The sequence below is a fragment of the Ursus americanus genome, chromosome 21 (assembly GCF_024610735.1).
Source record: "Ursus americanus isolate L20-20 chromosome 21, mUrsAme1.1.p, whole genome shotgun sequence".
NCBI lineage: Eukaryota > Metazoa > Chordata > Mammalia > Carnivora > Ursidae > Ursus > Ursus americanus.
In genome coordinates, this window is record NC_142147.1 from 14,880,440 (window position 1) to 14,905,758 (window position 25,319).

The 25,319-nt window shown below is 44.7% G+C and overlaps 1 protein-coding gene across 4 annotated transcripts in view; it reads right to left on the reverse strand.

The window, feature by feature from the left end:
• Positions 1 to 5,789: 5,789 nt before the first annotated feature.
• CSNK2A2 (casein kinase 2 alpha 2) overlaps positions 5,790 to 25,319 on the reverse strand; it is a 37,082-nt gene continuing 17,552 nt past the window's right edge. For 2 of the 4 annotated variants that reach the window (XM_045806896.2, XM_045806892.2), the window contains 8 exons: positions 21,164 to 21,223; positions 16,402 to 16,485; positions 15,489 to 15,599; positions 15,134 to 15,235; positions 14,502 to 14,602; positions 13,543 to 13,691; positions 11,994 to 12,088; positions 5,790 to 6,241 (listed from right to left, as the gene is read on the reverse strand). In XM_045806896.2, coding sequence (XP_045662852.1) covers positions 12,012 to 12,088; positions 13,543 to 13,691; positions 14,502 to 14,602; positions 15,134 to 15,235; positions 15,489 to 15,599; positions 16,402 to 16,485; positions 21,164 to 21,223 — 684 coding nt within the window. In that variant the 3' untranslated portion in view covers positions 5,790 to 6,241; positions 11,994 to 12,011. Of the gene's footprint in view, positions 6,242 to 7,762; positions 12,089 to 13,542; positions 13,692 to 14,501; positions 14,603 to 15,133; positions 15,236 to 15,488; positions 15,600 to 16,401; positions 16,486 to 21,163; positions 21,224 to 25,319 lie in introns of those variants that run through there. The other 2 variants (XM_045806895.2, XM_045806893.2) reach the window with 2 other exon arrangements.

Here is a 25,319-nt window from a genome sequence, read left to right on the forward strand (position 1 = left end):
GCTTCTGATGGCCCTAGGTGCTCCTTGGCTTGTGGCATCATCACTCCAATCTCTCTGCCATTTTGACATACGCTTTCCTCTGTGTCCTCTCCTCTTGTAAGCACACCCACCATTGGATTTAGCGCCCACCTTGAATCCAGTAGGACATCATCTTGAGACCTTCAATTTACTGCATCCACAAAGACCCTATTTCCAAATAAATGCCCATTTCTGATGTTCTGGGTGGACATGAATTTTGAGGGGACACTACTCAACTCACTATACTACCTCATCAGAGGACTTCTTTGACAACTAACCTGAAATGGCACCCCCACCCCAACTATTTGTCCCTCTACCCCACTTTATTATTTTTTACAGCACTTACCATCACTTCATAGTCAATATAGTTACTTATTGCTATCTCCTTTCCCCTGATTTTGATCTTCTGGGAGAAAGAATTTGATCTGTCTTGCTTATAGATGTATTCCCAGTACCCAATCCAAGTGTCTGCATAAAGTGGGAATGCAGTAAGTATGTGTTCAATCAGTGAATCAGAGTCACGGACCTGCGGTCCTGGTCACTGCAGGCCCAGCACAGGCTCTGTCTCTCCCGGCCTCAGTAGCTCCACACCACCCAGCCAATAGAAATCTCCTTCTGCTCTGACTTGGGGCTCACCTATCCCATTTGCCTGCTCACAAATCTCTCATTCCATGCATTCTCAACTAAAATGGAAACCTTGACCAAGCGTGGGCCCAAGTGCCTTGAACAGATAGCCAATCAATGAGCAAGCTGATGGAGAAAATGAGTGTTTGCTTCTCCTAACTACTCATTCTCAGTACATGTCTGCCTGAAATGTACTCAGTTCTTTCTTATGTTGGGTTTCAAAGTTGATTGTGATTATGGCCTTGGCACAGTAAAGATGATCTGATCAAAGATTGGAGAACATAAATTAGTGAGTTGGCTCCATTGTAGACCTAATTTTGGCATGCTTTTTTCAGATGCAGACTATCTTTTGTGCATGTATCCCAGCACCTACACAGTACCACCACCATGGCAGACACACAATGAATGAATGGATGGATGGATGGATGGATGGATGGATGCATGGATGCATGGATGGATGAGTAGACTAGAGCCAAATGATCATCTCTGACATTTACTTTCATTTCAAAGGTAATGTAGACCAAATTAACCTAAAACCACAGACATCTGTCACAGAAAAACTCATTAAACACTATAATTTTCTAAGATTGTTTTCCCTTCATCAACCTGAAGTCATGTAATGACAAAACACAAGAAAAATCTTGCTAATGAGTTGCTTCCTTCAATGATTTCTATAATTAGAATGGGGTGGATGAGTCAGTCAAAAAAGTAATAAATAGAAAGGAAGCAGAATTTATTAGGTAGTGGGTGAGGAAGCTCAACTGATGCAAATCAGGCCATTAAGAGTTTCAGAAGTGGTAACATAATTCTGTCAATGGAGTGAGGTACAAGATAGGGGTGGTCTTGAAAACCCATTACTACTGCAAGGGGATTAGTTTGTTAACCTGAAATTTGGGTAAAACCATTACAGAAGTAGCAACCAGTACTTGACCAGCCCAGAATCTCAGACCCTGAATGTATCACAGTCCTGAGTTTAGATAGGTTACCTTGGTAGGATGTCAAAACATCCACAGAGATTATGGCAGGTAAATCAAACCCATGATATCAGTAATCCATGTCAAAGTGAGGAATAAGTTTCTGATTATTGTGGTATTTCGTTATTTAAGATAACTTAACGCACTGGAGAGTCTGATACTTCGAATTTAATTTGAAATGCTTAAGGAATGTGAAATTAGATCTGCGATTTTAATTTAAAAATGTTGAAGACATTTTAAGTTATAAACATTTACTATTAAAAGATTTTGATTTATTAAATCTATGAGTTTAAGTATGTTCATATTTGAATGCTCAGGAAGGCTTCATTCGATTTTAGGTCTGTCCTGTTAGCTATTGGAAATGTTTATGGAAATCAAACAGATGAAATATGTGGGTGACTTTGAAATGTCTAAGGAAACTAGACTAAGTGTACAAACAATATTTACAGCTTAACCCATTACGTTTTGATTGAGCATTGATCAAGGAATAAGCAAAAGTGTTTATATACAAAACCAACTAGTTTATAGTTAGAACAAGATTTGGAAATCAATGTTAAGAACACGAAGAAGATTTTAAATGTACAGCTTTAATAACTAAGATATTATTAGAAACACCAGTAATGGTAAGCATCCCTTTCAGTGTGCAAAGGCTTTGGTCAGACACCAGGACCAAGTTGACAGTGTTTGTTCATGTCAAAGCCCAGAAACTCTGAACACTGGCCTCCGAGAGACATAGGGACTTGCCACACACGGCAAGGCAGAGTTTATGCCCTACACCTCCTTGCCGATCGGGATGGGAAGGTACAGCAACAAGGGCAGTAGTTGTGCCTGGAGAAACACCCTTTAGCTGGGAGCAAAGATGGAAGAGTGCCTTGGAACTGGGTGTTCGGCTGGTGGACGGAGGGCTACTGCGTGCCAGCGCCAGTGGTTGTATCCAAAGACCATGAGGCCTGACATCAGTAAAAGATCCAGTGGTGGGCACGTCTGAGAGTGAAGTTCGGATGGGACTCCGTTGGGCCCCTGCACATTATTGTTATTTTTTAAATTTATTTTTTAATTCACATACAGTAAAATGTACTCTTTTCTTGGGGGGGGTGTACAGTTTTGACAAAAGCATCGAGTCATATAACCATTGCCATTTTTAGGATACAGACAGTTCCATCAACCCCCAAATTTCCCCCCGTTACCACTCCCCTCCCCCCGCTATGCCGAATCCCTGGCAACCACAGATGTGTTCTCCATTTCCTACATTTTGCCTTTCCCAGAATGTCATATAAATGAATTACTCAGTAAGTAGCCTTTTGAGTCTGGCCTCTTCACTCAGTACCATGCATTTGAAATGCACATTTTAAAAGCTTGCTGAATACTCCTCAAACTGGTGCTCATCCATTCTACACCCACCCCTCTGCCCAGGGATATTTTAGAACATTTGCCAGCCCTCTGCACGCTTACTTTGGAAGGCTTCCCTACAGCACTTCAAACATATTAAAAGGTAGCCATTTTTCATATTTAAGGTAACTTTTTTCCTGTATTTTCTCGAAAAGATCTTTAAAAATTGCTTTTGAAATTATTTGATTTGGTGATTGTGACACTTCACTATGATGAGAAAACTATTTTTTAAAGCAAATAACAATGAAGCTCATAGGATTGGAAAGATATGTAATTACATTTATTAATTTTTTATTTGTAACTTTCTTATGTGAGCACCAACACCTTTTTTTTTTTTCCAGGTTTCAAACATTCCTGTTTTCCTGGAAATCTCAAAAACTCTGGACACACGTCCCGAGTACCTAACAGAGCCCCGCAAGAATCCATGGCTAAAGGCTTCATAGTTCCAACCTACACCAGTGAGAGAAGAGAAGCCTGCTTTCTCTGAATCACGGCAATGCCCTAAGAGAAAGCAAAACATATGGCACAGTAATTCCTTTTGAAGATTTTATCTCACACACAGTGTACCATGTAAAAATTTATGTGCAAATGTGTCCACTGCAGCAGTACTGGTCATAGTTCTGCAGACAGTCTATCATCAGTAAGGGGCTGCTTCGCCAGCAGTACGTCACACACCGGGACACCACCCAGCCACGAAAACGGGTGAAGTAGATCTCAACGTGCTAACGGTGAAATTGTCACAACTCCAGGAAAGCACAGGTTGCAAAAAAAAATTGCATAGCTTGATGATATTTCTGTAAAAATAAAAATCGTCATGATTTTTTAACTGTTAGTAAATGCAAAGGAAAAAAAATCGCAAGAGATATGCCAAATTTAACCATGGCTACCTCCAAGGGAGGAAAGAGTTTTCATGTGTGTGTGTGTGGCAGGGTGTGGGGGGGGTGGGAGGCTTTCATAATTGGCTTTTAGGTAACATTTGAATTTTTTGCCGTGAGCGTATTGTTACTTTGGTAATTAGAAAAGTTAAATAAACATTAAACAGCCCAAACACAAGCAGGAGCATTGAAAAGACGTGAATTGGTGTTCTGGGTTTCCAAGCATGTTGTGGATAAGCTTTATAGACTGTTTTTGGCTAAGCAGGTCCCTTGTCCCCTTCTCTCAAGGTCAAAAAAAGCCTAGGCAAAAACTCCTCCTTTCCCTTCATTCCACAAACTCTCTCCCACCCAACAGTATATCATCCACAAAAAAGAAATGTATCTGATATGCTTGAGAGGTTTCTGGAAAACGAGACTTTCCCACAGGGAAGTTAAAGAGCACCTTGGTTGAGAAGATAAATGGGGAGCTAGCATTCAAGTTCTGCATGGCATTTAAGCGTTCCAGGTCGATCAACATCTACTCTGAAGAGACCCCTCTCCTCTGGGAAGGCTTGCGAGTGCTGGCAGGTCAACACGGAGGTAATGTGCCACGTACATAAACGTGCACACACAACGCACCGTGTCTATACGAGCTGTGGGGTTGTGCTCATTGTAACGAGGTATTGAGAAGCCGTCCCCCAGAGACTTGGGAGACCACGAGAAATCTGCAGAGCCTTGAGTCAAAAGGGCCGCTCGAGAGCACCTGCTTGAGAAAACCAGGCCAGCGATGGTGCTGGAAAGTCCCAAGTCCATCTGCTCGGTGTCCTGTTGGCCTTACAGAGTCTGCTGGCAGTGGGCCTGAGGGCCCTCCTCGCTGCTGTCCGGGGGCAGGCACTGTCTCGGGCTCCCACACCTGTGGAACTGCTTGGATACGACAGAGGCTGCTCCAAGGGACACTGTGATGCCGTGGTGACCCCGAGGGGCCTCTTTGCTTTCCCCCCACAACTGCTTCAGAAACTGTGAGTGTCCACACCTGGGTTCCCACAGTCACCTGTTCAGGACAAGCAGCAAAGACAGAAGAAGGAATGTTGTGGGACCAAGTGGCTTTTGTGGGGAACTATGGGCACCCCTGAGCTGTGTGGGCATCGGGGTCTGCCCGGTGCGCCTGCTCTCTACAGGCTGTGGGAGGACGCGGGCCACAGCCAGAGGCAAAGCTGGGTGGCCATCACGTTATGGCTGCTTTCACCTCCCTGCGGCACATCTGTCCTGCAAGGGCAGGCCTAAGGGAGCCAGGGAAGGCTCATTTGTAAAGTGCGTTTCGTTTTCACTTAACAAATATAACCGGTGCTTCCATCACACCCTCTCTCACAGCTGAGCGGGCCACTTTTCCTTCCAGCTCATGAGAACTTCCGAATGCCATGAGAAACGGCCCTTGGATCTGGACCTGAGACCCCTGACCCCTTCCCTGCTGCACGACAGCAGACTCAACCAGCCTCCAAAGTAAGATGCTTTTCCAGAAGGGGCCACGGGGAAGAGGGGCAGGATGGAGAGGTGGAATGAACTATGGAGACACCAGCAATAGAAAAGCAAAGAAGGGGCTAAGGCATCTTCCAGAGGTCACTAGAGATGACATTTGTCTACTGCCTAATCACTGGGTTAGAAGGAAGGGTCAAGGCAAAACATGGCTCTCCTGGCTTGCCCAGTTTACTGGAGTCACCTGCGGTTTGCCCCATTCCCAGTAGTTCGTGATACCTGTTCGACTTCTCATCTCTGGTCAAAAGCGTCCTTCAAACCGGCCCTCCTCACCTCTGGGACTCCCCCTGCTTTCCTCTGGCTAGAACCTGGCACGAATGCTCTTCTATTTCACTCAGTCCTCTGTGGCCACAGGTCTCGGTTAATGGCCCCTTCCACACTGAAAACTCTCCATACATTTCTTTTAAAACCTTTTATTCAATAATATATACTTTTAAAATTATAATATGTAACTGCCCATCATGCCATAGATTACCCCCGTGCCCCCACTGTGGAGTCTGTGGTCGTCTAGTTAATGTGGTCTGCTGGAAAAACAGGTGGCCACAGGCCGAGTCAAGGGGGCGCAGGGGAGCAACAGTACCCAACAACCATTTTGCATACCCTTCACATTTCCCATGCTTTCTGGGTCAGGAGGAAGTCAACAGGAAGCCAAAGGCGTGTGAACCTTTTACATTCAGAAGTGAGGTTTGATATACGGTGGTGGGCTGCCCTTCAGTTGGTCTGGTTCGTGCTGGCCAAACCTGCCACCATTTTGTGTCTGCTCACGGAACGTGATCTCTCTACACACGTTAAGACGTTTGATTTGGTTCTTGTTCTGCTTATGGAAAAGTGGGAGGAACCGCAACAGACCTGGGGAAAGAGATGGGAGGAGGGGAAAGACGGCATTAATCAATCTGACCCAGAGTGAGGACAGGCCTTCACTTGCCTGCGGCTTCCTTCTCTGGAAGAGTGCTGGGAAAAGTGTGCAAGCTGGACTTTCCCATGCCACTTTGTGGAAAACCTAGTAAGAGCTAACTTTATAGTCTCAGGTTTCAAGCAATACCCTCTTCCTTCCTCTTGCAATCGCGACTCACAGAGGTGGTCTTAGGCGCGGCCTTCTGGGACAGCAAGGGAAAAGCTCCAGACATCTTGTGTGTTCCCCAGGCCTCCTCCCCACCTCTTGGGTCCAGAACACGGATTTAGAAGCACCGAAGTCTCTTGACCATTCTGTGCCAGCCGAGCCACAAGCTCAGCAGCCCAACTCCAGATCCCCATCAGCCCTGACCCAATTTACCTAAGAGGACATCTCAGGGACTAATAATCAGATGACTGTATTTACGCCGGGAAAGCGCCGAGTCCACTAATAAACAAAGAGCAAAAAGGGAGCTCAAATATTTTTAACTCTCCCCTGGGAGCAGCTGTGTGGCATGGCCTGAAAACCCCATTTCTCCTTCCATGTCCAGCACAGTGAAGTGGGCAGTGAGACGCCAGCAGTGGAATTCTAGAAGCTGGGTCTCAGAGATCGGCGCTACAGCAAGGAGAGAAGGGACTACGCCCCTGGGAGGTGGTCACAGAAACATCGTTTCATGAAAACCTTCCCTGGGTCAAGGAAGGGTCCTGAACAAAGGCCACATGGCACAAAGGTTAAGAAAGAAAGGACTATTTGCCTTTAAGCACTTCAGCAACTGATTTCCAAGCATCCAGCGCCACAGAGGGATCCATCAGTGAGAAGCACACTAATTAAAGACACCACCATCTGCCAAAGGCGGACACACAATAGTGTGTGCCTGCTTGTGATGCAAGGAACGGGGGCAGGGAGAGGTGTTCATCACCGCAGAGCGCGCTGGCACAGAGGTGAAAGGTGGGCACTGAAAGGGGCCCGCCCCAGAAGCAGGTGCCCGGGGGGGAAGCAGGTACGAAGGAACTGCACATGCCCCACGGGGACACCACTCTGACCCCACACGAAGGTGGGGATTCATTGCAACCCCCTTACACACATCTTTACAGTTCAAGGTGTACCCCGCCTCTCCCCCAAGACACAGGAAATACAAGCTTAAGGTCCCCACAGCAGTAGCTGGTCTCCCGCTTGGGAAGCTGGTGGTTATCAAAATTTTTATTTAGGAAAACAGGATTGAACATGGCATTTGTCTTTCCTCTAAGGGCAGCAGCGCACCAGTCATACATCAGTCATCCAGTGATACAAAGAAGTGGCCAAGTGTGTCAGAAGTGGTCACTTGGAAAGGATCACAACCCAGGCAGTGGTGTTTTTCTGCAAACAGAAGGAAATAGTTGGCTCCATGGGTCTTGAAGATTTATCCAAGCTTTCCATGGGGTGTCAAGATTTCTGTCCCAACCTCTTAGTTACCATTTACAGCAAGAAAAGCCAGCAAGTGCAAAACTGTTAATTTATTGATTCAATGAAAGTTTTTTTTTTTTGAACAATCCCCAATACATGCAGTTCAGGGTTAAGTATCACATTTGTAGCACATTGTTGAGTCTCTACACAGAAGTACTCATCTCATCAGCTGTATAACCCATCACATCGCTTTCCCCAGCCTCCACGGCACCTGCTTGTAGTCGTTTCCATGAACACATCCATACAGCTCAAAAGTATATGTTACTACTGGTTTTCTTGGCCAGATGTTTCACCACCACCTCCCCTCCCCCACTCCCACCCTGGGGTTAGTTTTTTAAAAGCAGGACGTTATGCCATCTTAGATTGATTAAGCTCGCTGATAAACTGGCTTCTCGTGTGCTCCTGTGCACCCTGCTTTTGCTTTTGGAAGGGCTTAGATTTCAATGACCTTCACTCTGCTCCGTTATTATCCACCCCTATTTATTTGTAGGAGGGAAGTTCGCTTTCTCCTGTGGGTGCTCATGCAGTAACACAGGTTTCTAAACAAATTGTGCGGTCTGAACTGGCATTATGGGAAACGGCTAAGTGGGCTCTCTTAGAACCATTTCAATGCATATATAAAAATTCTTCCAATTGCTGCTTGTGTTCCCCAAATCGTTTTGCTTCCATCCTTAATACAGCACCTGGGAGAACCTAAGTCATTTCCCTGAGTAGGTGTGGACCAAGACCCATGGCCGCCAGCTCTCTCTGGGACTCAGCACCTGCCTCAAGGGCACCACCCTCCAGTCCCGCTGGAACCACTCCAGGCGCCATGCCCATCTCAGGACACAATTCCAGCTCATGAAGGTGGTGCCCCCTAACTCTCAAGAAGTCATGCTCCCTCCTAAGATTTCTGCTTTGACTGTTTTTCTTATTGGTTCCCTTCCTTTGAACCACCTCCTGCCTGAGCCCCCACGGCTTACAAGCTTTTCTGTCTTCTCGAGCCAAGCAGTCTGAGTCCCTCCCTTCTCTGCAAGGGAACACAGCAGCTTTGAGCCTGGTGAGCAGCGATGTGCTAGAGAATGTCTGTTAGACCTGGCGCGGCGGCCAGGGTGTAAGCGCCTCAGAGAGCCGCCATCGGCACTGCTGTCATTGGTGGGAAGACCCAGGAATGCTTGGTCTGCACTGTCCACTTGGCTTCTCCCACCCGGTCCCCTCCCTCAGGGACGGGACAGGAGCAGGCAGCTGATGCGATCCAAGGGAGAGTGAACTGCAAGCAAGCTGCAGATGGAAAGATCACTTGGCATCTCCTCAGTTCTGCTCTCACCATGGGACTTGTCAGCTGAAGCCAAGCCGTGCACTTACGCTCACTCGTGGCCCATCAGCCCTGACAGACCAATCGGTATTTGGCATAGGAACTTTTTGTTCTCACCATACCAGGCCTATGTCGTAGAACACAGGCAGGACCTGAGATGATAATGTAACACTACCCTGTTCCCCACATTTTTTGCTTTTCTTTAGGAAATAACTAAGTCCTTATCATAGGCACTTTTGACTGGTTAAAGGTAACAAAGCAAACAAAATGGCTAATCAAAAATACTGAGATGAACTTCAGAAATAATCTGCTGGCCGAAAAGGATATTGGGTGGGTAAATACACCACAGCTGAGTCTAAGAGCAGACTCCCACTCATTCACACACACACACACACACACACACACACACACACACACACACACACACAAACACTCTCTCTCTCTCTCATCTTCTTTCCCTGCCCCCGCCCCCCCTCCACTTTTGGAACTCTCCATGACCATTTCCTAACCCAGGTTAAGTACTCTGAAATCTCAGGGGAGCTAGATACATCTGGACACAAAATGGCTCTGGAGATGGGTAAGAGAAAAGGTATGGACTGGACTCACTTCAGTCTGGGAAAGAACAACCTACAGTCAGCAGCCAGCCAGCTAGGTGTTAAGACCAGACTCAGAAAGGGGCGGGCATTTTAAACGCAGTCATGCTGTCTAAGGTAGGAGGAGAAGTGAAAGTACAGGCAGTGGAAAAGTAAACCGTGCACAGAAAGAAGAATTATGCCCGTGTCAGAGCCGCAGTCACAGAGCCCCAGGATAGGCAGGTCAGCTGTGTCCGCACCAACTAAATCATGATCAACGGAGAGAGGCAGAAGTCCATCCCTCAGCTGACTAGACTCCTCCAGATGCTTTCACTGCCTCTGGGAACCCGAGGGAAAGAACTGGGGTTACTACCTCACCAAGACCCTCCAGTGTGCTCCCTTTGCCTGGTCCAGGCAGGCAACTTAAAAAAAGGTGGGGGGGAAGGGGAGAGAATGAGTGACAGAGGCGGTGATGAGAGGGAGAGGTAGGGGGCAAAAAAAGACACACAGCGGCACATCTCCCTGATAATTACCAACAGTGCTGCCTAGAAGGGCACATCAGAAGGCTCCTGCGGCCTGACATACCAATACAGGTCCAGCTGAGAGCTCATGCCTTGGCTTTCATTTTCAGGTAGAACAAATGTATACATCAATATACAGAATGTGCAATATAGGCAGGTAGTATTGGTATGAGAATCCTAACTGAATGGATTTTCTGGCTTTGGGGTCTTATTTTTAGTTTTCAATCTGTAAGCTCAACTCTAGTAAGAGTTTTATTTGCATTTTAAATTCCCACCAACCAAACGACAAAAATACAATCTACATTTAGAGATAGGACCTGCTACCAATACCAATACGATTTTATTGGAATATGGAATGTAAACAGATGTTTTCAAACAAACAATCTAACCTTATAAAAATGTATGGCATTATTAAATAGTTAATAAAGAAATCCTAAGGTCTGATGTGGGTAGACGCCTTGAGCTCTAGCCTACCTGTAAAGTCCCCACAGCTGTGGCATGGCTCTGCAGCTGGGGGAGGGGACTGCTTGCAAACCAGACTAGTGACAAGTCCCCAGAATGAAATCAGCTTGACTGTTTACTTCTTAAAGTAGAATCTAGCTTCCTTTGCTAACATGAAAGCTGGCACAATGGATCCCAAGCTTTAACAGTGGCTCCAGGAGCTCCAACTAACCCCCCAGGCTCCTTGTATGATGCTCTGCTCAGTCGTTGGGGAACAGGCTGGCCCTGCACACAACACCCCAGTCCCTGCACGTGAGGAGGACAGCCCTGCCATCATGTTCACATATGACCTCTCGGAGCTTCAAGATGCAGCTTACCCTGATTACAGAGGGAAATTGCTTCTCGTGGGGATAAAGAGGCAAAAAGGGTGGTGGTGGCGGGGGAGTACATTTTTCTCACCCAATAGGTCTTTTCTAAATACATTCTAATAGGATGTTTCTCTCATTCCCCAACCTGCCTGAAGACCGACTTTCCAGCTTCCATTATGGCTGTGACCAAAAAGTGTCTGTTTCAGACAGGTGCATGAAAACAGGCGCACACACTGGGATGTATGTGCTGGGAAATGGTGAGATTTTCCTTACAAGGCTGCAAAAGGAAAAAAAAGGCTACACGGAAAAAATAGCAACAAGATTTTATGGTTAGGCAAATCAACAAAGGTTACAGTGAGCTCCAAGTTATGCACTTCGCATCAAACTTTTGATGAGACAGATGGACCTGTTCACGGCATCACAAGGTTTCAAGTGATGCCTGCTGACGGCAAAGGGGCCTCTTGTGAATGACTGCAGTTTGCTCCCAAATGAATACACTTAGAAGAAAACTGCAAGGATGAGGTACATTTCCTAGAGAGCTCATGTCATAAAAAAATACATAAAACATGACTTTGTAAAAGAGCTTAAAAAAAAAAAATACTGTCACTGTTTTAATATCTCCTTTTCGTAAATGAGGCTGGTGTGTCAGTACAGACTGCTGACGTTTTGCTAAAACTTGAGCCTGAATCTCACCAAAGGAAACCCAGACCACAGTGGAATAGATAGGAAGTCAGATATTCAGAGCTTGTTGACTGAACGGGTTAATTCAACAGTGGTCTCCTGTTAAATAAAAGTAAATGGACAACAACTCCGAGTCTCTCCTCTCCCATGCATTCCAAAGGGAGCGCTCCCTCAGATCCTGAACTATGTGCATCGTCACGCTGCCACAACGGCAGCTCCCTGTAGACTAGTACTGGGGGATTTCTTTCTTTTTGACAGACAGTTAGGTCTTTACTCTTCTTTGCATTTAGAAGGAATGACTAGAATTTCTTTTTATCACATTGTAGTTTTCCTTCAAGATTTGTGTTTGGTTGGTTGGTTTTATTGGCAAAGCATCAATGCCGCATTACCCGTCGCCTTCCAAGTCTTCACCGGGCTGCCGTGAGGCCACTGGAAAGCACAGCATTGTCTGCAGAAGGCTGGGACTGCTCCTTCACCACGGGGTCTGCAAAAAAACAGCATGGAAGTCAGCCGAATCTGGGCTGGAACGTGTGGGAGACACCATCACGACAAACCCCCTTCCACAGTGGGGTAGGGAGAGACAGACAGACTGATGGGAAAGCCAGGGTCAGAAGGACGAAAGAAATTACAGAACTAAGGTTAGAGAAAAATCAGACACTGAAAAATAATCAGGGGAATTTGCTCTTCTAGTCAACTCTTTCACTTCCCTCAGAGGGCAAGTTCAACTACGGAGACTCCTGGAAAACAGAGGCCCATGAACACTGACTTCCCACTGTTCAAAATCACTACTAATCTTCTTATGTGTTATTTTCCTTGAATACTAATGTCAGATCCAACCCCCAATTTCTTCAAATCATGTGCAGTAATGAGCACTTGGGAGCAAAGGAATGAAAAGAGCCATTAGAAGACCTATCAATTTTAAGCAACAGTTATTTGAAACACATTTTTTTTTTTACAGCAGATATGTATTCAGGAAAGTAGACGGATCATGAATTACATATTACAAACATCTGAATTCTTAATTGGATCTAACTCAAGGGTGAAAATAGCTTCCTGTGCCAGAAATTGGAAAGAGGACCCCTGAGTTGCACTTGTCTGAGGTCTAGAAGGACAAAGGGTAAAACCCTTCCAATTTGTTGTCTACTAATGCGTATGGGCCAGCGGGTTCAAGATTTGTATTATTCAAGTAAGATTTGCTTACTCTCCAGAGGAGAAGAAAAGAAAGGAAGATAGCGTACTGGCCAAGCCAACAGATAGGCTGAAGGTTTTCTTCTTGATTCAGAGAATGAGCTGAGATGGGTCCCATAACCTTTATCCCCAGTCTCCTCTGTGCCTGGACTAAATCATCTCACGTTGCCAGCAATTAAGGGGAAAGTTTATTTGAGACACACTTTATTGGGGGAGGAGGAGTGTACACATGTCGACAATAAGCAACCATAGGCACCGGATATATACACACACTTTGAAGGGAGACCTAAAAATTCTTTAACTGAGGTAGGATTTTAGTGAGGTTTTTCCACACCTGCTTTCCTTTCCTCAAATTCCTTTTATTTATTTAACTCATTTCCTTCTTTAAAAATATACTACAGTCACCTTATTTACTTTTAACTACTTGTTTTTCGAGGGGAAAATATCTTTGATTAGGTTTCCACACCGACGTAGATATCTGAAAACAATGTTTAGGTACTTGTGATCTATCAACTCAGGGCCAAGGGAAACGGTCCACAGACCACAGTCAAGGAGAGCTACGGGAGGGGGACAAGCAAACACCCCTGCAGGTCCAGACACAGAACTGCAAAGCCGTCTCAACAGTCTAGAACTAATGAGGCCAAATTCCAAGGACGATTCAATCCAAATACCTAGAATTCTCTTGACTGGCCTCAAAGATAAAGAACAGAAGAATTTTTTCTTTAATAAACTACACCCCTGGGCACTCACAGAAGTACGGGTGCTCCATGGCCTCTTTGGCAGTCAGTCTCTGTTGATGGTCGTATCGCAGAAGTTTGTCCAGAAGATCTAGGGCCTCGGGGCTGACGAGGTGTCTGTTCTCACTATGGATAAAGTTTTCCCAGCGTTTCCGTGAATGTCTGAGAAGGAAAGGCAAGCGTTAGTACTGAGATACTATTCAACAAGAATCCTGATGTTACTAGGGCTAAAGGCAACAAAATCTTAGAATACTGCACTGATTTCAAGCTCGTTAAATCTCTTCCTCACTGGTATCTGCCCCACCCCCCACAGGGACACCTGCAGCATCCTGAAACAAAAACCGTGCTCTCTGATACATAAAAGGAGCTAAAACTTCTATATCTGATTTAGAATTTGTGGCACCTTCCTAGATCATTTCTTATGCCTCAGGCTTTTAGTTCATTCTGGTGAGGCAAAGAGGTGACGGAGTTATTTTTGTCGCTCAGCAGAAATATTTAGAGCTAGCCTCAGAAACACAGAGGCCCCATAAAACACTGTTTGAAAACTGTCAACGCATTTTCTTTTCAACACTATTGCACTGTACCTGCAAATATGCTTTAAAGTTTGCTGCCCTGGAGAAAATCCATTACACAGAACAAGAAAAAAACTATAAATCTCTTACTCAAAGAAGAATCACAGCTTTCTAAGATTTTCCATTAAAAGAAGCATATGCTGTACCAGAAAGCTTTCTTCTGTAATAGGATTTTGTCTTCCATTTTCTACTGACTGACAGGTTACCTCTTAGAGAAGTACAATGCGCAGAAGACACATGTAAACAATGCCCAAATACCTCGAAGCAAGTTAAAAAAAAATACGGAGAAAAAAAGAAGGTTTCAATTTTGCTATGATTAGCAAGTGATCTTGGTGAACATTCCCGCTTCTGAAACGGCGTAAGTTAAAACCCTCGTTCCCTCTCCCTCTCTCTTACTTACTGTCCCAGGATATCGTTGAAGTGCGGATCTAGGTCTATGTGATACTTCTTCAGATACCCATACAGCTCATCTGTACCCAGAACCTTGGCAATGCGAACAAGCTGAAACACAAAACAAACTGACCAAATCACTGAGCACAGAGCTCACTGCAAGCCTGTGAGGACGCTGTCCCAAGGCATTAAGGGGCTTCCACATTACCGAGTCCCCAGGGACCAGATGCAGGCTGGAGCCTGGGGCCGACAGGCAGCAGACCCCAGGACACGATGTTCACACAAAACAAATTTCCAATCTGCCTTTAAAATGGTAACAACTTACGACAATAATCTTCCAGAAGCTGACAATTACGGGGGCATCACAATCTAATGCCTACAGTCCGGTTCTGTTAGACAAGGACTGCCTGACTTCTTCACAGACTCACTCTGGAAGTTGGGCATAAGAGAGCTTTATCTGTCTCTACGTTTGGGGACCTGGTAACCACAGACAAAATGTCATGAAACTCTGTACCCTGAAGAAAAACTTCTGTGCAGTCATCGAGTGATATTTAGCGGCTCGAGGATAGCATCCCTGTCATGGGACTCCACTTTCTTGGCCTAAGTCCCCACACGGGGAAGAGCCAGTCAGTGTTTGCTCACCTGGTCATAGTTGTCCTGTCCGTGAAAGAAGGGCTCCTTTCGAAAGATCATGCTCGCTAACATGCAGCCCAAACTCCACATGTCCAAGCTGTAATCATACATCTGGGGAAATAAGGTCAGCCTGTCAGTGAAGGGTGTTACAAATGCGTTTCTGTGATCTGGATTTCTAGTCTTCAGTTGACCTTTGCACATATTTTAGAATTCAAAGGAAAAAAAAAGTCACGGAGAAAAATCTGAAATTATCGCTCTGGGCTGGGGTTTTGAATGTATCCAAACTGACCGACTAAACAGCAAATGAGGAGAAGCCCTAAGGAAACATACAAAGAAGGCGGAGGTGCTTGGCTAAGAGTTTTACCTGATAGTCCACGAGGAGCTCCGGGCCCTTGAAGTACCTTGAGGCTACACGGACATTGTACTCCTGAGCAGGATGGTAGAACTCTGCCAGACCCCAGTCTATCAGTCGCAGCTACAAACATGACAGAAATCGAACACGTGAAGGAGTGTTTCTAGACGCCTGTGCCTTAGAACAAGGCCACATCACATTAGCTAACAATTACATGGGCCACAAAAAAATGTTAGCAAGTGCACTGGCAAAAATAACTCTTTCAGCAACTGTGGGGGAGGTCACTTCTAGAGCAGAGCCCTCAGAATCTTATTTACTTTATCTTTTTACAAATTTAAATGATCCTGGCTTATCATTCTCTTTAGATCAATCAAGCTTAAGCTTTTTACTCTGTGTCCGTACCCCTGGCATGTGGAACACACTCCCCCGTCATTAACAGCTTCCATTACAAGCTCTAGCCACACTGAGAGGGTTGGGCACCAGGCCCCAGTCCAGGACTGAAGCACTGCTCCAGCTTTTCATTCACCTCCTAGTAGCTGATGCGTTTACTCACCAACCAGGACAACCAGAACTGGATAGCAAAAATACGAGGGACCCAAGTGTACTTTTAAGGCCAGGCAGATTGATTGGTCTGAGGGCCATTAGAAGAAGCAGAAACCATCAGCTAGAGTTTCTTTTTGAGGCCCTCTGGAAAACCACGACCAAAATAAACAAGGGACTACAGTGAGGCTCGGCTGTCTACTTTCCTTGTGTACCATGCTTCTGCAAAGTAGAAAGCAACACCGGAGACTGAAGAGGTAACAGTAACACAAGTCTGCCAAAGAAAGTAGTACGGGTCTGCAGTACCACCTAGGTACTGGCCAGCGCTGTGGTCTGCCCTAGGCCTTCCACGGAAAGCCTTGTTGCTGCCTGGCTGCAATGGTACCTTTTTCTGTTGGTGATCTATCATGACATTGTGAGGTTTCACATCCCTGTGCATGATTCCCTTGCTGTGGCAGTAATCCAGAGCCTATTAGATAAGAAAGCACAGAGAAAAGTAAGCAAACCGTCTACCAACCCCCAATGCAAGCATATTATTATTTGTGACAGCTTGACTTGGATAGTCTCCCAAGGGGCAGCTTCCTGTCTGTAACAGAGGAGACGTGCTTCAGAAGGAACCCCTTGCTCTCTGTGCACACTATGCTGGCTGGTGGGAAGGGGGCTATGTTAGGGAGGGGACATGGACACTCTTCCTACTGAGGTGTTAAGTAGGTTACACTTCACCAGCCACCTAGATTTAGAAATCCTACATTAATCTATTGGTCTAACTCGATGGGTTCAAAACCAGATCTGGGAAACTCACTGGAGTCCCCTCTCATAGTGGTTCAAATGGCACGCAAGAGTCACCGTGGGGATGAAGAATGACATCCCAACACGTTGTTCAACGTGGCTTGTCTTTTAGCCCAATGCCCCCCCCCATCCCCGTGGACTTTCGAGATTACCAAGTATTCTAGTATTAGTATTTTCTTTTAAAAACAACCCCTGAACCAGTTGGCCTTTAAGAATTCAATTTTTACTCTAAGGGAAGATATTGCTTCCTACAAGATAGATGATATACAGATTAAGATTTTAAGCATATAAGTCAGTGATTTCTTTTAGCACATTCAGAGTTGTGTGACCAGCACCACAGTCCAGTCTTGGAACTTGCCATCATCCCAAGAATTCCCCTTTAGCTTGCCTGTGATCAGTCTCCATTCCCCTTTGCTCCCTACCTCAGCCATAGCCACAAATCTGCTGTTACTACCGATCTGCTTTTTCTGGGCATTCATAAAGTGAAACAATACAATATACAGTACTCTGTCTTCTTTCCCTCAGCACAATGTTGCCGAGACTCAGCTTGTTCCTTCTTTCTTGCTGAGTAGTACTCCACTGCACGGCTGTACTAGCTGACGGACATCTGGGGGTTTCTAGTTTGGGGCTATTATGAATAATACTGCTTATAAATATTTGTCTCTGAGGGGACACAGGCTTTCATTTCTTTCACGCAGACTCTAGAGGGTCAAAGTGCTGAGCTGTCGGTTATTACATCACCCTTTTTAAGAGTCTGCCTTATTGTTTTCCAAAGTGCCTGCTCCATTTTACATGCCCAGGAGGCACATATGGAGGTTCCAGTTCGCCACATCTTGTCACTGGTTCATCCTTGGGATTATCTCCGTTCTGGTGCGTCTGAAGTGGGACCTCACTGTGGATTTGAATTGTATTTCCTTACTGGGTGATCGAGTTGACATCCTGTATCTTCTCTGGACAAGCACTGATTCAAACCTTTTTTTTTTTTTAATTCTTAGCCATTTTTATCTTTCACCATTTTTTCTTTGGGTATTTGCTTCTAATTCTCCCTTTTTGACCACAGTAACTATTAACATACATTTCAAATTAGGCTCTCTGGCTTGCCTTCAAAAGCACTGCAGCCTACCTGAGTGCCATGATTTCCTCCTTAGGTAATAATCACAGCAACCGTCATCTTGTGCTTCCTACTATGTGCTTGGCACTGAGTGCTTCTAGGGGAGTTTTCCACAGGAAAAAATTAGGGTTTTTCCACCTCGGCACTGCTGACATTTTGGACCAGATAATTCTTTGTTGTGGGGAACTGCAGGATGTTTAATAGAATCCCTGGCCTCTTCCCACCAGATGCCAATAGCACTCTTCCCAATTGTGACACCCAAAAATGGTTCCAGATTTTGCCAAACTGACCTGGTTGAGAACCACTGGACTAGGTCAGAGAATGATCCCTAGGATCAGCATTCCAGGAATAAACAAATTTTGCTTTCCCCAGACACAAAAAAGTAGACAGTGTATGATGCTTTATATATGAAGGTTTAAAAAAATAGCCACAACTAAACTATGGTGGTAGGAGTGAGAATAGTATCTTCAGAAAAGGAGATCCTGAAGAGAAGGGGCACATGAGAGCCTTCTGGGGTATTCATAATATTCTCTACCAGCCCTGTCCAGCAGAACTTTCTGCAATGACAGGAATATTCTAGATCTGCACTGTCTAATATGGTAGGTACTAGTCACATGAGGCCACTGAAATGTGGCTACTGTGATTAAGGAAAGGAATTTTAAATTTTAATTAAAATTTAAATAGCTACCCGTGGCCAACAGCTACTGTATTGGGCAGCATAGTACTATATAGATCTGGGTGAAGGTTTCACTTATGTAAAACCCCAAAAACCTGTACACTTAAGATTTATTCATTTATGGAAGTTCTACTTCAATTTAATTTTTCTCTTTGTTTTGTTTCACAACAACAGGTGTAGCGAGATTCCACAATGGCTTTGTGGCAGTGTCTTATGAAACCAGGGCTCCTGAGGACAGACCTCCCCGGATCTGAATCAGGAGACTGCACTGTGTACTCAGCAACCACTCCATAGCCCTAGCCTCAGTTTCTTCTACATTTTCTGTGAAACTGAAGATTTCCTCTTCTTCATCCCCATTTTGTCCCCCCAAAGAGAAAATTTAGCAAGTGTTGATTCTGTTATTTTGCCTAGTCTTTGCCCAAAGGAATGAACTAATTAGGACCATAATACCTGGGATGTGAGAAATACCTGAGGAGAGCAGACGCTGAACAAGTACAGGAAGGGAATTAATTCTTTTGCCAAGTTCACTAGTCAGACTCCCTGTGGAGTCGCTGACATGCTTTTAAATTCCTTGGGGGAGTTATTTCAGTTTCAAAATCGTATTATCTGACCATTAAGCATGAAAGACATTTTTCAAGCTTCATGTGGGGTTCTGTGCCTCATTAGCAGAAAGCATGCCCTTACTGTCTGCCACTGCCTACAGAACGCAGAAGAGATATCAGACACATGGTACCGTCTGAACTACCAGCCTGTGAAGACCTGCGTCATCGGGGTGTCTTCACCTGACCGAAGCACAACTGTGCTACATTACAATCTTCATCTTTGGTGTGCTAAGTGAAAACCACAAAACCTTAACACTTTACTTAAAAAAAAAATAATCGATTGTGAGATTTGGATTGCAGTTCTCACTGGGTGGATGCATGGGGTTCTCCGGAAAGCACTTCCAGGGAACCTGATAGCTCGTAAGGCCACAACACCGCAAACCTCTTCCCCACGATGCCTTCAAATCTGGAGGACACGCAGAAAGGTGTGATAAACCAAGCTCTACCTTCACATGTTTCTGATCTTATTGACAAAAGAAAGACCCATTAGTTCTAAGAGTGGACCCTTAAATCCACCACCTTGGTACTAATGACAAGTGGTCTGTTATAAGGGCTTCTAAGAAAACACATTTACCTCACAGAGCTAGTTCTTCAAACCCCCGTTCCCTAAACCTTATCCTTAAACGTGGGATTTTGTTCAAGTAATTGTTCACAATCCCATCAAAACTCCATCTTGGCAATTTTCTTCAATAATGCCAATAACTTAGTCATCTCTATCTTTCAGAGGTTCTTAAATTGAGATCCACACCCCCCATAAATGTAATACTGTATGTAATATGTAATACTGTATATTTATTCATGCATTTTGGGGGGACTTTACACATTCTCATTAGATTCTTAATGATCCATGACTCAAAACAAATTAGGAGCCATTGGTCTATACCATTTTACAAGCCATTTTTGGAATTCCTTATCTAAGTGTTTACCTAGACAAACTAAAAAAGATCATTCCTCCATCAACCAGTAATGCTTCAAAATTTGCGTCTGGGAGATTACTAGATCTCCTAGAAGGACCACCCATCACCTCTCCCTGCGTGTCCAGGTCAGTCAACGCTGCAGAGTAGGCTGGGAAGGGGATTATGAGTGATGGCCAGAGAAAGATGGCCACGAATGCCTGCCCTCCCAGTACGCATGTCCCTCCACACTGTGACATCAATGCTCTGCCCATCAAAAGGTGAAGTCTATTTCCCCACACTTTGAATCTAGGTTTGGCCAGGATTTGCTTTGGCCAACAGGCATTAGGAGACAATGATACAAGCAGAGGCTTGAAAAGTACTTACACATCAAACTTTGCCCTCTCGTGCTGTTAGGAACCCTGAGACCACCATGGGAAGAAGCAGCTTAGACTAACCCCTGCAGAAGGAGCCTTCAGCTATTTCAGCTATCATCCCAGATATGTGAATGAGGCCATCCTAGACCAATGTGCCCCAGTCAAGTTGCCCCCGGCAAAAGACTCACCCAGGAACCCACAGAATTAGAAGAAATAATAAATAATTTTTTAAAAAATTGTTAAGTTCTGGGTGATGTGTTATGCAGTGAAAACTAACAGTATTAATTATGCAGCAAAAAGAAAATCCAAGGACCAGTACAAGCTATGAAGAAGGAGGTTCTGATTTCTGGCATAATGTTCCTGGTATCTCTTGATGTGGCCATCTTTCTCAGTTCCACTCAAAGTTTCTATGTAAAGATCCCATGACAGAGATCTCAATGTAAGTTAAAACAAAACCCCCCCTGGGGTGCCCGGCTGGCTCAGTCAATAGAGCCTGTGACTCCAGATCTCAGGGTCGTGATTTCAAGCCCCATGCTGGGCGTGGAGCCTACTTAAAAATAATTAAAAGACAGAAATAAAAACCTCACTAAATTCTCTAAGAAGCAAGAAAGAGTCTGCCTGAGTTCTCTTCGTTCTCTCAAGAACTTCTCCTTCAACGAACATACCTGAAAAAGGTCACTGCTTATGAATGCCACTTACCTTAAGTAGCTCATACATATAAAACCGGATATCGAAGTCTGTCAGGATCTGGTAAAGTTGCTGAAACAGATTTCAGAAAAGAAAAAGTTACTTTAGTCTCATTGCCTCTTGTCACCCTAAATATTGGTCATCATTCTCTGTAAACTTACTGCTTAAGTCACTAAAGAACTCCAGGACTTTTTACCACCTGATCTGGAACAAATGAGAACAAAGACCAAGGAGAAGGGTGTAATACTTCTTTCTTTGTTGGGGTGGGGGGAAGGAATTCCAAGGGAGAGAAACATTTAATTCAATGCGGATCTTTTAAAAACTTGTTCAATGCTCCATGATTTCAACACCCCAAATTACATTATTATGAGATGAAGTCCAAGTTGTCCAATCGTCCTCATATCCTTACTACCCTTCAAACAAACTAACCCCACTAGAGCAGCACAGTGTCCGTTAGAGAACAAAGTTCTGAGTGGAGAGCAGAACTTGAAGAACTTCATCGGCCCATGTGGTAAAAAGCGGCAACACAGCCCATCTGCTCATCAAAGAAACAGGAGAAAAGTGACAGCTCTAGCCCTTGGAGATGGTAAAGAGACTTAACAGAGCAGTAGGGGAGTGAGAGAGAGAGAGAGAAAAGGAGAGAGACCGCTACTGAAAATGATTCCAGGCCAAAAGGACACACAAAGAGTTCTCATACTGGGACAAAGACACACCCACTGGGAGTCTTTTTTTTTTTTTTCCATTTCTAGGAGACAGAGTAGCATTAATACATCCATGTTCATTAAAATCATCAGAAACTATACTAATACTATTATTTTTGGTAATCAGTTCCAAGTAGATCTGTTTCCCCATAAGTCCCAAGCAGCGCTTTCTGTAATATTACTCAGCACAACTTTATTAAACATACTTTGTTTCTTTATTGGAAGACTCCAGTGATAGAGGAGAGTTCCCTAAGGAGCACTGACCGACCTATACAATGTGTCTGTGTGAGGCAGGGGAAGCAAAACTACACATCCCTATTTGTTTGTAGTTACAAGAATGATATAAAGACATAAATAAAACATGGCTTCATATATATGCGTGTGGGGGATGGACAGCTGGAGCACAGGGAAATAAAGGAGATTTTTTTCATTGCATACCATTTTATATTTTAGATCCATGTAAATACATTACCTGTTCAAAAAGATAAACAATTTGCCAAGAATAAAATTTAACATCTTCTAAGAACACTAGGATTTAGCTTCTTTCTCGAATTTCCCCTGTTGAATAAAAGTAATTCTCCCTCTAGCTTGGTAAAAATATTTGCCTTCATCAACCTCAGGCAGCAGCCAACTCAGGGCAGCGGAGGGAATGAGACCATACAGACCAGTCCGCTGGTGGTGCCTGGGCTGGGAACTACTCTGGGAACAGCAGCACACACACACTACCACTTCTGCTCAGGAGGAATTCGACTGCGTAACAGCCAAACATCCAACTGTCCTGTTCTCCTCCAGCTCTGCACAGCAAGGAAGGCTTCCCAGCCAGCATACCAACAACCCGCATGTACAGACCCAGGCTGAAGATACCATTTCTGTGGGTGTCAAACCAGCTCCTCCTCTGAGAATTAAGGAGATCACTCCCAGAGACTGTGCCAAGTTGAACCTCAAGTCAATAAACAGGCCACGAAAGTGAAGCGAGCATTTTCTAACCCTCAGAGGGTTGGACTATTTTATTACCAGAGAACAAATATGGGCTATTTTATCTTTTGGACTTTTATCTGTGGAAGGCTTTCCTCTCCTATCGTGCGGTATCTATACGAAGCATCTGTGTAAATGGTGTTAAGGCATGACAATAAATGTCCTTGGACTGCCAATATGATATTTCTAGCTACTCCAACCAATATCAATTTTATGTAACATAAAACACTAAATGAATATAGTGGTTAGGCCTAATACATTATGAAGTCCCAAATGACAGGCTGACATTCACTCTCACTTCTCAGGAGCTCCGGGTAGGAGGAGACCCAACTACATCTGTAACATTTTACCACCTGGGCCTAAAACTCAGGACTCACCAGGGTCCACAGTCTGGCTTCTTCCGACTTCTGCAGCTCTGTCTCCATTGCTGCCCCCGGGAGTCCCCAACTCCATTCTTCCTTCTCCAGTGTCCCAACTTCCCACGATTCTAGAAGACCCCGCCCCTCTCCCTTAGCCAACAGTGGTCCCTTCCTTCTCTGAACCCCCTGGCTATTTATTTGCCCTTTGGGGTGTTCAGCAGACACGGACAGCAGTCGTGTCCCCAGAGTTAATGTTCCTCACTCAGGTACTTGCAGTGACCTGAGGTTCTCAAGATAACCTCACTTGGCTGTGAGCAACAAGGGGCTGCTCCACTCTGCCCGCACACCAAGTCTCATGCCAGCATCCCCACATATCAGGCCACACACGATGAGGGAAAAATGGGTGCTGTGGCTGGTGGTAGTCACCAACTTGCTGACTCAAGATCTTTGCTTTCCTTCCCCCAAATATACAAGGGGCCACCATACAACCTGGTCCATATTCTAAGTGCTCGGATAACAACAGCGGAGAAGCATGTGTGGTATACACCCACCCCATCGATGGTGGCTCTCAGCTTGCACCCAGAAGGCAATCGATTAATATTTGTCTTTGATAATGTTCACCAGTCAATGGAACAATTTTAAAACTGTCTTCCAGGAAACACAAGTGTGAAGAGTCCATGACAAGTTATAAAGGGAAATTTCACAAGAACCACACTTTCCTCCATTCTTCTTGGCCAGCTATGTGGAGAATACTGCTAACCAACCAACTGCAAAGTGTTGGCAGGAAGTTAGCTTTGCTTATATTTTCATGAAATAAGTGACTTATTGAAAGCAAAACAAGCCTATGCTTCCCAGAAGATTACAAAGGTGTTGAGGAAGAAACTATTCACCAATCCCAGTTTGGTTCCAAAGCCTCAAAACACACTGGCCTTTTCTCAGAAATCAGGCCTACTCCAGGACTGCTCAAAAGGCCCAAGGTGGAAATATCCTGGGACTTTTTACTAACCTTGGAAAGTCTGAGGAGGACAATGGAAAAAAGGCAATTTGCTCAACAGCCTCAGAACCCCCTTGGTCTAAGACCACCACCCAGAACGGAATGGCCCCACGTGGGCCTCGCTCTCGCTGTGTACTCGTTGCTCCTCAGAGACTGTGCGTGCGCTTCGGCTACAATCACGATCAACTATAGGCTGCAGGGCCCCATCTCTGAGGACTGTCATTCAGCAGGACCACAGGGCTCAGGAAGGTTGCCGGCCACACGTGGGAATCACCGACACAGCAAACTCTCGCCCTGCACACAGAGCTTGCAGAGTCCCTCACACACACAGCTCAGTCTGTGTCCAGAAATCCCAGTGGTCCCCACTCAGGAAGAAGAAAAAGCGGGGCAAGTGGGATATAAAGTGAAAGGTGCTTAATGCAGTCGTCACCAGTACTGGCATTAACACAGAACCCCAAGATCCAGAATAAAACCAAGGTCAATATTTATAGAAATTTAAGGAAGCAGAACAAATTACTAATCAAAGTTATTACTAATCACTTGAACATGTCTTATAAAGAAGATCCTCCCACCCTCACCTCTCAGGGAGTGATTGAGAAATTCTCCACAGAGCAATATGGGTCTACTGTCTTCTCAAATGGAGTCTACTCAGGATGCCTTACCAATCTTTAACATGTCCAGGTGATACATTTTGCTTAAAATGTGTATTCATTTTTATTTATACCCTTACAAAAGCATAGAAAATTGAGAAGCATGTCTCAGTAGAAACTTTTTCTACCGCAAACTATATTTTAGCTTCCTTGAGACAATGTCATGTTTGAGAGTGTTCTCTCAATGAACTGTTCGTTTCAACTAATAGAGAGACGGGCTTTTCCTATGCCTTTGTTTGGAAGTTTTGTCCTTTTTTCTAAGTGTCACGATGTATCTTTTATGATCGTTTTGACACATATGAAACATAACTGATGATTTCAAGGAGAAACTGGCCAAACCAGTAAGGCCATAGCTGATCTGAACTAAATTAACAAGTTTGATATAAAAAATGGCCGTGCACTGAAGTCACAAAGCAATCGTCAACACAGTCCAAATAACCAGCATTATATAGGTCATGTTCCTCTGGACACAGCACGGCCAAATTAGGA